Here is a 14,497-nt window from a genome sequence, read left to right as displayed (position 1 = left end):
TTTCCGTTGGACGTCGACCTCACGGGAGGAGCATCACTGTCTTTTTTCCGCTCAATGGACATGGTTAAAAGTGCTGAAGAAAGCTTCGCCCTCGGTTAAAACGGCCTTTTCGGTCTTAAAAAACAGCCTATGGACGTCTTTTGTCTCGAGTTGTCGTCGACGACTAAATTTTATAAATGGAATTTAAAAACGACACGTCTATATTGAGGTGAGTACCAATTTCTGGTCATTGGGTCGAATTTTCCTTTTTTCGATCGTCGTCTTAGGAGTTAACTAGCTTTTTCTTTTTGTATTACGTCCTTAGCACCTGCGATGCGACCCGGTCGCCCCTGGTACGCACTCAAATCCCTGGAAATGTTTTAATATGTTCTGACGTGTGCGTGGAACCGGACGAAAACCCACCCCAGTCGCTGAAGATTGCAAATAATTATTTTTTTCTTTTTTTTTAACCATCTGTCTGCCAAAATGCGTTAATTAACGGCGTGATCTTAAAACTTTTAAGTTGTTTATTAATACCCAGGGCAGAATCGCAACTGCGATCTTTCTTCCCGTCAAAGACAATAAACTATCAACATCCCTTCAAAATTCCAATTTGAAGTTTTACATATTAGGCGGAAGAAGTTTTTGAGTTTTGCGGGCCAGCCTCGAATGGACGGCGGTGATCAATTTGACTAGCAAAAAGAAAAAAAAATCAGATAAAAACACCAGAACATTTTTTTTAATAAGCCATCAAAATATTTCAATGTTTAACGACGCGATAACAAAAAAAAACTTGTTTTTGTTAAGGGCGGAAGATTTTTGCACAGGGATATGGACGAAAGACAAAAATATTCTATTGATTACGCCTACCATTTAATTATAAAGCACTCTTGAGATCTTTGCATTCCCTGCATAGGATTTCTTCATAAGTCTAAAATGTATTGAAAATCAATAAGCGCTTACATTTTAAGAAAACCCTTATTAAAAATATACCATCTAAATCATTTGATCTTTAGATATCTTAATCGTTCACTAGAAAGTTTACAAGTCTTGTAAATTAAAAAGTAAACAGATTTTAACAAATTTTGTGTTTAAGTTTTGAGTTGTATGTTCTCTTCGATGTTTAAGTACCATGTTTTTTCTTCGTGCCATTGACTTTTGGCTCAGTGCTATCAATGGATTTGAGATGATGTCGATGGAACAAACAACGCGGCCGGTTCTCTATTTTTTTTCCTGACCTTTTGCGGCTTTTCTTCTATTATGACCTTGGTTTAAAAAAGCGATTCGTCAAAGGTAAAATTTGGGCGTTTCGTCCGTTTATCACCTTATTCTTACAGAATATATCAAATTTGAAGTACTATGTTGTTTCTACTTGGGTAATGTAGAGAGGATAGGAGTTTAATTAGTTCTTTGTCTTTTGTCAAGTTTAGATTGTTTTTCTGAAGAAATTCGACCAAAGTGAACTTTTGTTATTTAAAAGTTTTACATTTATTACATTATAAGATCGTCAAATTTCAATTAGTAGTTGTACGATACTCCTTGGATATAGGACACCATATCGAGACGAGACGCGTTTAATTACTTCTTGATGTGGCTTTTGTCATGTTTAGAATGTTTTTACAAGAAATTCAACCAAAGAGAAGTTTTAAGATTTAAATTGCCTTCATTACCTTCAAAGATAGTCAAATTTCAAAGTTCCACTTGTAGGAGACCATGTTCAGAGGAAGCTCCTTTAGTCAGTTATTGCTTTGTCTTTTATCACGTTTAGATTGTTTTTTGAAGTAATTCGACCAAAGTGAAGTTTTATTATTTAAAATGCTTCACTTATTACCTTGTAAGATGGTCAAATTTCAATTAATAATTGTTATTCCTCGGGTATAGGGCATCTTATCGAGAGGAAACGTGTTAAATAAAGTACATCTTACTGTGTTCTGTGTCGCTTTTAGATCGTTTTTAAAAGAATTTCAACCAGAGTGTAGTTTCCCTATTTAAAATTCTCCGTTTTTTTACTTAGATAGTCAAATTTCAATTGCTTGTTACTTCCACTTGGGTGAAGGATACCATGCCCCGAGAAAGCGCGTTTAATCAGTTCTTGCTATGGCTTTTGTCACGTTTAGATTGTATTTTGAAGAAATGCGACCAAAGCGAACTTTTGTTAATTAAAATTCTCAGTTTGTCACTTTGTAAGGCCGTCAAATTTCAATTACTAGTTACTTCTTCTTGGATTTAGGGGCCATTTCGAGAGGTGACGAGTTTAATCAGTTCTTGATGTAGCTTTTGTCATGTTTAGATAGGTTTTATAAGAAATTCTGTCAAACGTGAAGTTTTGCTATTTAAAATTCTCCGTTTATTACCTTATAAGATTCAAATTTCAATTACTACATGTACTTCGGAACAGGACACCATGTCGAGACTGGTTCTTAATCTGTTCTTGGTGGTTTTTTTATCCGTTTAGATTTAGATTATTTTTATAAGAAATTCTGTCAAAAGTGTTTTTATTATTTTCAATTTTCATTTTATTACCTTATAACTCGGCTTCTCAAACCTTTTAGCCAGCGGACACCTTTCCCAAAGTAAAATGCAGGTCCCCTTGCATTCAAGAATTTAAAATTGGATATTACTAGTATATGTAGTAAATTAAAATTTTATAAATTAGCCAATCCATTCCTAATTAGGCGATGGAGAGGAGTATCACTATGAAAAGAAACATTAGATTGACATACTTAACTTTATCATAAAATAATACAACACAAAAATCAAATTGGATAGAACGAAATAGGTAAAACTCGAGCCAATTTCAAAAGTAATAATTTGAAAGTTAATGATTAGTGAATTAATGGGAAGCGTGAGGATATTTCAGCCCGCACAATTTGGGTATGTTGGGTTTAATTTTTGATAACTGGAGACGGAGGTCGGATTCAGCATCTAGACAGCTTCGGTATTTAGTTTTGATGGAAGTTTTTGTTTTCCAACGGAGCCAAGAAGCCTTAATCACTTGAAGATAGTATGGTTGGCTTTGTCGAAACTAAAAACGGTTTGTCCACCCTCATGCAGCATTGTGTCTCGAGCTGTTGGGAAGCAATGATCAAAGGACATCTCCAAACTTCGAAGGTGTTCACAAGTTTCATCAATCAACGTTCGCAAGCTCCAGTTTGTTTTTCTTTTAACAAATCATAACAACCAAAAACACACCACCTCTTCCTTCTCAACAGATTCATCCCGAAACTAGATTTTTATTTTAAAGGCGTGAACTTAGTCATTAGCAACGAAAATTGTGATACTGTTCCCATGCAAAGACTCATCTCATTCATTTTAATGAAAATGCCTGATAAATACGGCAGTATATTGTGGCCCATAAAAAGAGATAAGAATTCAGAACGTAATTCCTGTAATCGTGGAAGTGCTTTCCCACGAAATAACCTCCTCACTTCTGTCTAGTGAAGCAAGGAATGATGAAGGCTTCCCATGTCGATACATAGTATTGTGAAAAGTCTTGACTTCAATGGCCGCGACTTGAAATAATTAACAATTTAAACAGACTTAATCAAAACCTTAAAATAGGCTGACATCTGTTTCATAGCTAAAGTATGTCTAGGGAGGAAACAACTGCTGCTGCTGTAGAATAAAGAACTCTTGTTTTCAGTATAGAGTTTATGTTATTTATTATTTCTACGTTGATTTTTGTATTTTTTTTTTCTAAGTTCCCCCCTATGTTTGGGTCGGCGGACCACAGTTTGGGAAGCCCCGCCTTATAAGATAGTCAGATTTCAATCACTATATTGATGGCCTAATTTACCGCACCACTGAATTTATTTAGTTTAAAATTAAATCCATTATCTTTCTACATTAGGTAAAGGTAATTAGAAGCTATCGTAGTCAAAATAAACCGTAAATAATGCTTTGTTTACTTGTGTACTGATTAATCCAGTTTTCACAAAAAGTAACATTATGCCCATACATTCTGCTACGCCTTAAGATCGTTTTCAGTTATTCTCTTTCTTTCGTTAATTGCATTTGTTATTATTCTTGTTCTTAAGCTTCAATGGCTCCAGTGAGGCATTTGAATGAATATGACAGTGTCAGGGTCATAACATTATTAGAGGAAAGATAAAGCCAGCGCAAAGTCGCCTGGGGCTTAATGTATATCACTCTACAATAGGAAGGGTTCTTCGGTGTTTCGGAGAAAAGGGCTTCACACTAGGAGGCGAGAACGACCTAGATTTACAGACGATAGATCCGTCATCAGGCTCTCTACGAAACCACAGCATTTCGGGAAAGCAGATAAGAAATTTGACAAGACAAGTCCGAAATGTTTCGTTTTTCCCAGGGCTGAAAGAAGAAGGCTTAATGAAAATAACCCCAGGGCCCGGCATCCGGACTTCTTCTTACCACAGCTGAGATGAGATGTCCAGGCTTCAATTTGCACGGGAAATTGGAAGATTGGGGATAAGTTTTCTTATAAGGTTTTAAGGTGAGAGTTGGCCTCAAATCTTCAGATGGGCGTAATTTCATATGGAGACGTTCAGGCGAAAGGTATGCCCCATGCTGTTTGGTTCCTCGGGTGGCATTCCACGCCATGACAGTGTCAGGGTCATAACATTATTAGAGGAAGGATAAAGCCAGCGCAAAGTCGCCTGGGGCTTAATGTATATCCCTCTACAATAGGAAGAGTTCTTCGGCGTTTCGGAGAAAAGAGCTTCACACTAGGAGGCGAGTGGGTCATTGATGTTCTCGGGTGGCATTTCCTTGGACGCCCGCACCGAATTGGTTGTTGTGCGAGGAAGATCTCTAACTTCACAGAGATACTTACAAGGCATAATCGCAGAACATGTAATTCCATTTCCCCTCACATTGCAAATGCAGGATAACTCCAGGCCCCATTGAGGAGCACATATCTTGGATGACCACCTGAATGAGGTTGGAATCGAGTGCTTGGTATGGCCAGCTCGAAGTCCAGATTTGAACCCAATCGAACACATTTGGGACCGACTTAATCGACTGGTACAAGTGTACAACGCCAAAACCCAGTTCCTACCATTCTAGAACAGTTGGGTACGGCTGTTTTTGATAAATGGAAAATAATGCTTCAGGAGTTTACGAGAAATTTTTCCAGGGAATGCAAAGGCGTTTAACGGGCCTGATTCGTGCCATACGTGAAACTACTCGGTATTAAAGAGGGCGAAAGTTTTTTTGCAGTTTTATTTTTTGAATTTTCAGTTTTTTCTTTACTCAATAACTCTTTGCTTAGAATTAGGTAAATACACAGAATAAACCTAAATACGTTAAATTTTAAGACTAGTTTTGTCCATCAGTATGGTTACAGGCTACCATATCGAGAGGAGACGAGTTTTTAAAGCAGTTCTTGATGTGTCTTTTGTCACGTTTAGATCGCTTTTTTGAAGAAATTCAACGAAAGTGAACTTTTGTTAATTAAAACTTTTACATTTATTACCTTATAAGATCGTCAAATTTCAATTAATAGTTACTTCTACTTGGTTATACGGGACCATGTCCAAAGGAGAGGAGTTTTAATCGGTTCTTGCAATGTCTTTTGTCACGTTTAGATTGTTTTTTGAAAAAAAATCGACTAAAGTGAAGTTTTTTTATTTAAAATGATTAATTTATTATTACTTTGTAAAATCATCAAATTTCAATTACTAGTTGTTTCCACTTGAGTATAGGACACCATGCCCAGAGAAAGCGCGTTTAATCAGTTCTTGCTATGGCTTTTGTCACGTTTAGGTTGTTTTTAAAAGAAATGGACAACATGACGATGGTCATTGGAAGACCTTATGTCATTCATGTCAATTTTTTCAGGACTACATTTTAGCACATTTTACACTATTTGCAGTCTAATTGTGATGCATAATAGTGTATTCGACTATTTAGATTTATGATGACAGCAGGCTGTTTTATATAAGCTCGTATTATAGGGATGAAACACAAGTAGTAAATGTATCGTAAACGACACTTAACAAAAACAAACGGAAAGTGCAAAATTGCGAGAATTTTTCCACTGATTTCCTTGTCGGTACACGGATTTGAAGAAGTGATCAAATTGTTCCACCTCCCCGTTCGATACTCTATGGAAATAACTATATTCCACAATGGCCACGTGTTCGAATCAACTGCGTTCAAATGTACAATTGAAACTCTCTTCTTTCTTTTAAATTTTGACGTGTGTTTACTTTAAATATTCGTCAATAAAATCATGTCTCTTGTACCATCGACGTCCGATCAAAATCGCACTCAGGTCAAAAGTTAGCGATGCGTATTGCAACAAATTAGTAAATATTTGGTAAATTGATATCTTTCCTGTAAGAAACTTCAAACAATACAAGTAAATCAGATTAGGGCATTACATCATAGAAGATAATCAAATTTCCTTTCTAATGGATAATACAACTGTAAATTTTTAAATTAGCCTTAATTATTATATTAATTTTAGCCTCAATGTTTTCACAGTCCATAATTCTAGAATAGGGTCGGCGAAAACAATTTTTAATAATTATTAATAATACTTAAATGTGTGTCTCTCTCTCCTTTAAGTGAGATTTCTTCTTGAGGTCTGACAAAAATATTCCGCCATCTTCATTGGTGAGTTTTATTCATTTAATAAAAACTACAAATTTGAAGTGTATGTTGTAATGTACCAATGATGATGCCGGGTGGCCGAAACGATTCAAGGGGATTGTCAGACCAATAGGACCGGAAACGACCAAGCTGTATCTCAGTGTGTAGCTGGTCTCAGAAAACCTGAGTGGAAAATAAATTATAAAATACTTTTTAGTATAAAAGACAGCTTTTAATATTATAATTTTCTGTTAAAAAATTTGAACTTGAAAAAGTGCTACGCTACAACCTTCGTATTCACAATGCTTGTGTTGGCCCCAGTTGGATTTAATTCGAATGTGGGGTTCAATTCCATTTAATATTTTCACCTTCGTACTTGATCTTTAGATAATTATCTATTTGTACTTATTTATTTTTTTTATTAAACTATTACTGTGAGATTGTAGACTTCCGATTGTCAACTGGGGAACACAGGCACTAATAATTTATCTTGGTTTAGTCGACTTCTTCCTGATATAAATGGAAAAATTGTTTGCCTTTCTCGCCTCATCATTTATATACGGTTTCCAGTGACGTTTCTACAACATGCCAAAGATCCTTTCTTTGTCGTATGACCCTGGACGACTTCGTGCCTGTCCTCCTTTAAAAGTGTTGTAGTTCAATATTTGAATATTCCATGAAATATTGAAATTACATTTGAGTAGTTTTCTATCATTTCGATTCGCATCTGCCCGAACAGCGAATACTACAGGCGGAGTAAGACAGGCTCATCACTCAGACATCAAAAAGAAATCTAACTGAATTGAAACGTTTAAGTCAATAGAAAAGCAAATAAATAAAAAACACTGTGGGACTTTTTAGTTTTGCTCTTATGAAACCCAACATGTCTTGTGAAAAACAATCCTATTCTTCATCAAGAGCTGTTTTAAGCTGTTCAACGGTAGTTGGAGGCGGCAAATCCTGAACCATCCCTAACACGAAGTTGTCCCTAATAAATAGAGTAAATAGAGTAAACAGCTTCCAGGAGAACTTCCTCTTTGTGCGTTAGTGCAGCCAAAGATTCTGTACGATAATCAGTTCGGTACAGGCATGGTCGTTGATTCTACCCCATACCGTAACTGTCCTTGCGCAGTGGCAATATCGCAATCAATGAAGTTGTACTGAGATGCGATTATTGCTAGTTGAAACTGTCTTTGAAAAAGCTGTGGCTCACGCGTGACCCACGAAGCAAAGCTTCTCCACACACGTTCCCGGTCATCTGATTGTCAAAACCCGAACATCTGTGAAGAGAACAGCCTCACATTGTTCAAACGTCCAAGCGAGATACTGATTTGGAAATCCTCTCTACTCGATGCCTTTCCATTAGTAGAGAACCTGATGCGGGACGTCTTCTTATGCCATTCTCACGAAGCTGTTTCACAGCTCACATTATGGACTGTGTGGAGTTGATACCTATCAAGGAAGCCGTTAAATGAAGGTTGCTTACTGCGCTAAAAATAATAAAACGATCTTCTCTAGCCGTCGCACATTGCGGTCGACGACCACTTCTTCGATCGAGACTTCCGGCTGCCCAAAACCGCTGGATGATAGACCACGACATACCCTGGACTTGGGCTATGTAACGGACGCTACCTTGGGAAATTTTGAATTTTTATTTCAATGAATTCTTTTAAGGCGGCATTAATAGAATATACTTCGGGCCTGTAAATTACTGCTCATAAATATAATGTACAAAATCAGAATTGCGTTCTCTTCTTTTAATTTGGTTCGGTCACGCTGCCGATATAATTTCAATTTTACGTGTATGTCTGAAAGTTTTATGTTGATTTCAAGTTAATTTTAAGAAAAAACATGACCAGAGATAGTTCATGGTTAGGATTCCACTGGATCTCTGTTATTTTATCCTTATGCTGTTTTAAATGTGACTTCCAATGTGACAGAATGAGAAGACGATGCTGCTTCTTTCTTCTTCGGAGTTACTGGTGACTAAAGTCTCCCTTTCTTCCACAGCGACCTAAAAGATTTATCGTGAACTGACCCTTCTTTTGTCCAAACCCCAAAAAGAGGTTACAATCCCCTTTGCTTAATTTCTTTTACGAAGAAACTGTACCGTTTCTAGGCTAATAATTTGCAGTCACATAGTACATGCTCCGATGTTTCTGCATCTCCACGATATAGTCGGCAGGTCTCAGCTTTCCCCAATTTTTCGAGGTGGTAATTAAATGAGCAATAGCCAGTATTTTCTACTTTGCCAACTGAGTGAGTGGCCGTGTTGATATGTTGAGCAACTTGTATTGTTTTGCATTTGGTAAATTCATCGAGACTGTGGTCATCATTTCATCCATTTGTTCATTTCAGCATTTAGCATGCTTTGGAGCATGACGATTTGCCGTTCTGGTCCAGAGGTGTATGGGCTGTTTTTGGCAATTGGTCAGCCTGTTAATCTTCAACCCTTTCATGTCCTCGTACCTTCTAATTAGAGTTACTTGATTTCGTTTTCCAGGAGCTGGAGATATATAGTCATTTCCAGACTTGAAGGTGGATAGTAATTTCCAGACTTGAAGGTGGCGGAGTCTTTCAGTGCTGCATTGCTGTCTGAGATTTTCCGACACAATTTAATCCTTTTTTTAAGTGTTTCTTGTTCCCAAAATTCTATTCCATGAATCTCATCTTGAAAAGGGGCTGGTGTTGTGCCTTTGACTCTTGCTCAAAGATAACCCATAAGGGTGTTTAATTACTAAAAAATTATTATGTAAAATCAGCTATATTGACATTTGATAGCTAGAAGGACACGTAATTGAAATCGGGTCGATCATTAATTCTGCCCTTTTAGATAAGTAATGTCAATACCGCGATTTTCTGTCCTCCTGACAGAAGAGAAATGTCCTGATATTAATCATCTAATAAAATCCTTGCAATTTTTGGCGCATGCTAGGCGATGAGGTAGATTTCGTCTTCTGGAGGCTCCAGGAGTAGCGTGTGTACTATTAATTTTATTGTATTATTAATAGAAAAATAAAACAAAAATGTTCTTTTTGACTTCCCTATGCGCAGAATATAGAATACACTTAGGGCTACAAACAAGTAAGTAAAAGGTCACGTCAACAACTACTGTCAAAAAGCGGGTCATTTTTGACTTTCAATCACCATTTTACCCAAACCCATTTTAATTTCAGTTTGAGTATTATTTTTTTAAATATAAAACAATTGGACACTTGGAAGAACATTCGAAAATTGATTGCACTTAAATTTAAAAGTTGGATAAAATTAAATAAATATAAATAAAAAATGGTTCTTCTTTTAATTTGAGATTTTTTAACATATCCAATAATTGGTGTATAAAATAATTTATTTATATTACAAAAAAATAGAATTAATATTTTATAATTTTTAATTTTAATTGTGATAAATTTTCAAAGCCACCTCCTATTTTTTTAATTGTTTAATTGATCCAATCCAATAATTGGCATATAAAATAATTTACTTACATTAAAATATGGAATTAATATTTTATATAATTTTTAATTTTAATTATGATTAATTTTCAAGTAGTATTTTAAATAAAGACTGATTTTACATTTTAAAAAATTCATTTCGTATTTCATATTCATTATATATTTTAAAATTTTCTCAAATTAAAAGAACAAACCTTTATTTTTATATTTAATTTCATTTTCATTTTAATTATGATTAATTTTATATGGTCTTCTAAGAGCTCAATTATTTATATATTTAAAAAAAATTCGCAAATGTACATGAATTTTACTTTACATGTTTATATTTCATACTTTTTTTTTTTTTTTTTAATTCTTTAATTGATCCAATCCAATAATTGGTATATAAAATAATTTACTTATATTAAAAAAATGGAATTAATATTTTATATAATTTTTAATTTTAATTATGATTAATTTTCAAGCGGTATTTTAAATAAAGACTGATTTTATATAAAAACAAAATATATTCATTTCATATTCATTATATATTTTAATATTTTCTCAAATTAAAAGAACAAACCTTTATTTTTATATTTAATTTCATATTAATTTTATGATTAATTTTATATGATCTTGTAAGAGCCCAATTATTTATATATTTTAAAAAAATTCGCAAATGTACATGAATTTTACTTTACATGCTTATGTTCATACCATCTTCTATTTTTTTAAATTCTTTAATTGATCCAATCCAATAATTGGTATATAAAATAATTTACTTACATTAAAATATGGAATTAATATTTTATATAATTTTTAATTTTAATTATGATATATTTTATATGGTCTTCTAAGAGCCCAATTATTTATATATTTAAAACAAAATCGCAAACGTACATGAATTTTACTTTACATGCTTATATTTCATACCATCTCCTATTTTTTAAAATTCTTTAAAGAAAAGGTTAAATTCAAATTCAAAACGGTTAAGTTAAAAATGGGCTAATTTAAAGGAAAAAAGCTATATACATACAAAGTCCGTTTATTGTTAGAAAATGCGTTGTAGTTTTCGATAATGAGCCTAATCTGTACGGAAGGGTATTTCCTGACCTGTACCGATAATTTGGAAAAATCTTGCACCCGTTTTTCCAGGGGAACGACGTCCGTGAAAACGGACAACTCACCTCTTTTTCTTCAGTTCTTTGGTATTGTTGTTAATGTTGGATGGGTCGAGTCACGGTGGTTATATCGGCTCGAAGGTCACCCTTGAGAAAGCGTAGTGGGGTTTGGGTCAACATTTTACCTAGTGCGATAGCGACTTTTCGGTTCGTTCGTATAACAACATTTCAAGAACTGTTACAACATCGGTCTCGTTACGACTGGATCGTAACCGAAAATCCAACCTAGACCTTCTAAACGTTTTCTCTTGCTTTCACATTGTACAGGAAAAGATAAGGACTGTGCCCAACCAGTCTGACGAAATCGGTTTACAATTTATCAGTTGCGTATCCAATAGTTCCGTTCTTTCCTGAGCTACACCGGATGCGTACAATTTATCTTAAAATATAGCAAATTAGGTCAAACCTCAATTATCGGGAGAATTGAGCTGGCTTATCCCATGCAAATTAAATATTACTATTGAATAAATTTACTCTATTGTTTTAAGGATAATAAGCCAAACAGTATTATACGGTACATAATATTATGTATATATTTTTATTGATGGGAGAACACCATATAATTTTTAATTACTGTAATAGCAATTAATTTCTTTAATAGAGTATTAATAAAAGGCGAAAGATTTATTCGTTATGAAGGGAGATCAGATATAAATAAATAATTATCTAAATATAACCCAAGTTTTTAAGTACTTGTCCTACGCCTTCATATCTGTTACAACTCAATTCGAGGCTTCTTAGTCATAGTTCTTGGGTAATCATGCACCCAGTGAATAGTTTATCTCTGAAGTGATTAAAAGTTCTCATAGTCGAGTAAAATGTGTTTTATTTGTATCAGTCATTTTGTATGCGAGTAGTGACCTGTTAGGTTTGGCCAATAACGCTAACATAACCTAGAGTGTAAGATTCAAGTATGAATCCTTGAAGTTGAGGAGAAATCTAATGTACTACTAAATGGAAAAAACCCAGCGAGAATAGACGGACCCCCAAAAAAGTCGGTGTCAACATGAGTTAATACATTCGTAGACCAATCAATTTTAAATCTGATTCAACTAGAGTTGAATAGTCCAAAGTAAAAATTAAATAGTTAGTATGTTAATCGGGTCACTTTTGTTATTCTCGATCAATTTTCCCATAAGTAATGAACACTCAACATTTTAATTTTACTAAACTTGAGTACACCAGTTATATATTTTCCGTTATATTTAATTTGTCAGCATTGGCTTTAAAGTTGTATTTGACCTTTATGGATTAGCCTAGAAAGCCTAATTGTCAAGGAATGATTTTATTCGGCCATATATATTTTTTTTTAAACTGGAAATTCAACTATGGCATTGAGATATCCTCCACATGATGTATTGTTAAATATGTAAAACGAGATCGGAGCGTCATGCACCTGCTCACTTCGGCAGCTGGTTTATTCTTCGAGGGCACAAGCGCATCCTCAGCAGACGGAACGTTAAGTTTTTTGTTCTTCTCTGCCTCGAATTGGCGACTGGAACTTCCTAAGGTCAAATCTGTTTTGGAATTTGGTACAGGGAAAAAGTCTCATGTCCATCTTAAGAGATTTTCTTCCTCAAGAAATGTAACAAGTATATTTTCATTCGACCACAACCCACTTGTAGTTTGAAGAAAAACACTCCTCTACGAAAGGAAACACTATTTTATAGCTGATTGCTCTAATTTATTATTTAATATTCAGTTATATCACTGTTTAATAAATTTTCTTTCTTTTTATCTCCAAAGTATTACATGTGACGGAAAACACATCTGTACAGAATGCTGCTCCTAATTTCAAATTATCGTTAGTATTAGCATTAAAAGCACTTTAATTTCAAATTAACCCTTAATTTTCAGCATTAAAAACACGTAGGAGATGGTATGAAACATAAGTATGCAAAGGAAAATTTGTATCCTTCAAATTAACTTTTTTCGATTTGAAGTTAAACCTTTTTAACTTTGACTTAACCTTTTTTCATTTCAAATTAACTCGTTTTAACTTTAAATTAACCCTTTTTATGGTAACTTCGAATTAACTTTTTTTTTAAATTTCAAATTGACCCTTAATCTTAAGCATTAAAAACACCATGCCACACAGCTGGTATGAAATATAAGCATGCAAAGTAAAATTCCTGTATCCTTCAAATTAACTTTTTTCAATTTCAAATTAAACCTTTTTAACTTCAAATTAACCTTTTTTAATTTCAAATCGACCTTAAGATCGAGATTAAGGTTAATCTTAAGCATTAAAAACACGTAGGAGGTGGTATGAAATATAAGCATGCAAAGTAAAATTCCTGTATCCTTCAAATTAACTTTTTTCAATTTCAAGTTAAACCTTTTTAACTTCAAATTAACTCGTTTTAACTTTAAATTAACCCTTTTTCTGCTAACTTCTAATTAACCTTTTTTTTTAAATTTCAAATTAGCCCTTAATCTTAAGCATTAAAAGCACTTAGGAACAATCGGGTGAAATGAGGCAGGAGGTACGGGGCGCAGGCCATAGTCCGCCAACGGAGCATCACTTCTCTCTTCAGCCCGTAGCGGCATACTTTCAATTCAAATGTTGTACAAATAGTGGATGTCGGATTTAATCAAGTAAGAACTTACCTCAAACCATCATTTGAAATGGATATCCTGATGTCCAGCCTTGACAGTTAGGGCCTCGACGTAGGTTTCCCCACTTTTCAAAATTATACTTCCTGACAGAATATTTTATACGTCACGTATAAAATATTCTATATGTAATAAATAGTATGAAGTTTATTTCTCTTTTACCACCTATGCGGTTGGTTTGTCAGAAATAGGGGACACAGAGATGGGATAGGCAGACAAAAATGGATACGATAGGTTCTTGACACTGAAGATCTTAAGAAATGCCACTTCCTTAGTGATTTGGTACACTCACTCTCTCTCTCTCTCTCTCTCTCTCTCTCTCTCTCTCTCTCTCTCTCTCTCTCTCTCTCTNCTCTCTCTCTCTCTCTCTCCCTCACTTATTATCTTTCTCTCCCGTTCACTCTCTCTCTATCTTTCTATCTATCTCTAACTAACTCTATATCTCTCCCTCCCTGATATCACTTCATATTCCATCGTCCCTCAAAACAGGAGACCCCAAAACTTCTACAGTACAATTTTCATATCGGGTGGCATTCCTACTCGCTCTCTATGTGGAGCCAATGGCACCCTTCAATTTAGCCATCAAGCTTTCTCTACTTGACACTGACTTTTAAGCCAAAGCCCGCGAGTGTGCCCCTATCCTAACTGGGTCGGAGAAAGGGAAAACAGGCAGACAAAAATAAAAACCATCAGAGTATGAGTTCATTACTCAGA

The 14,497-nt window shown here is 34.6% G+C and overlaps 1 protein-coding gene and 1 pseudogene across 2 annotated transcripts in view; both read left to right on the top strand.

The window, feature by feature from the left end:
* Positions 1–14,497, top strand: part of LOC106671242 (myb protein) — a 70,119-nt gene continuing 55,622 nt past the window's right edge. The window contains exon 1 of one of the 2 annotated variants that reach the window (XM_024227650.1): positions 1–208. In XM_024227650.1, coding sequence (XP_024083418.1) covers positions 177–208 — 32 coding nt within the window. In that variant the 5' untranslated portion in view covers positions 1–176. The remainder of the gene's footprint in view (positions 209–14,497) is intronic. The other variant, XM_024227648.1, reaches the window with a different exon arrangement.
* Positions 7,673–7,784, top strand: LOC112127186 (annotated as a pseudogene).

Source organism: Cimex lectularius, unplaced genomic scaffold (genome assembly GCF_000648675.2).
Source record: "Cimex lectularius strain Harlan isolate CLEC.00 unplaced genomic scaffold, Clec_2.1 scaffold160, whole genome shotgun sequence".
Taxonomy (NCBI): Eukaryota; Metazoa; Arthropoda; class Insecta; order Hemiptera; family Cimicidae; genus Cimex; species Cimex lectularius.
This window is presented reverse-complemented; position numbering and strand designations above follow the sequence as displayed.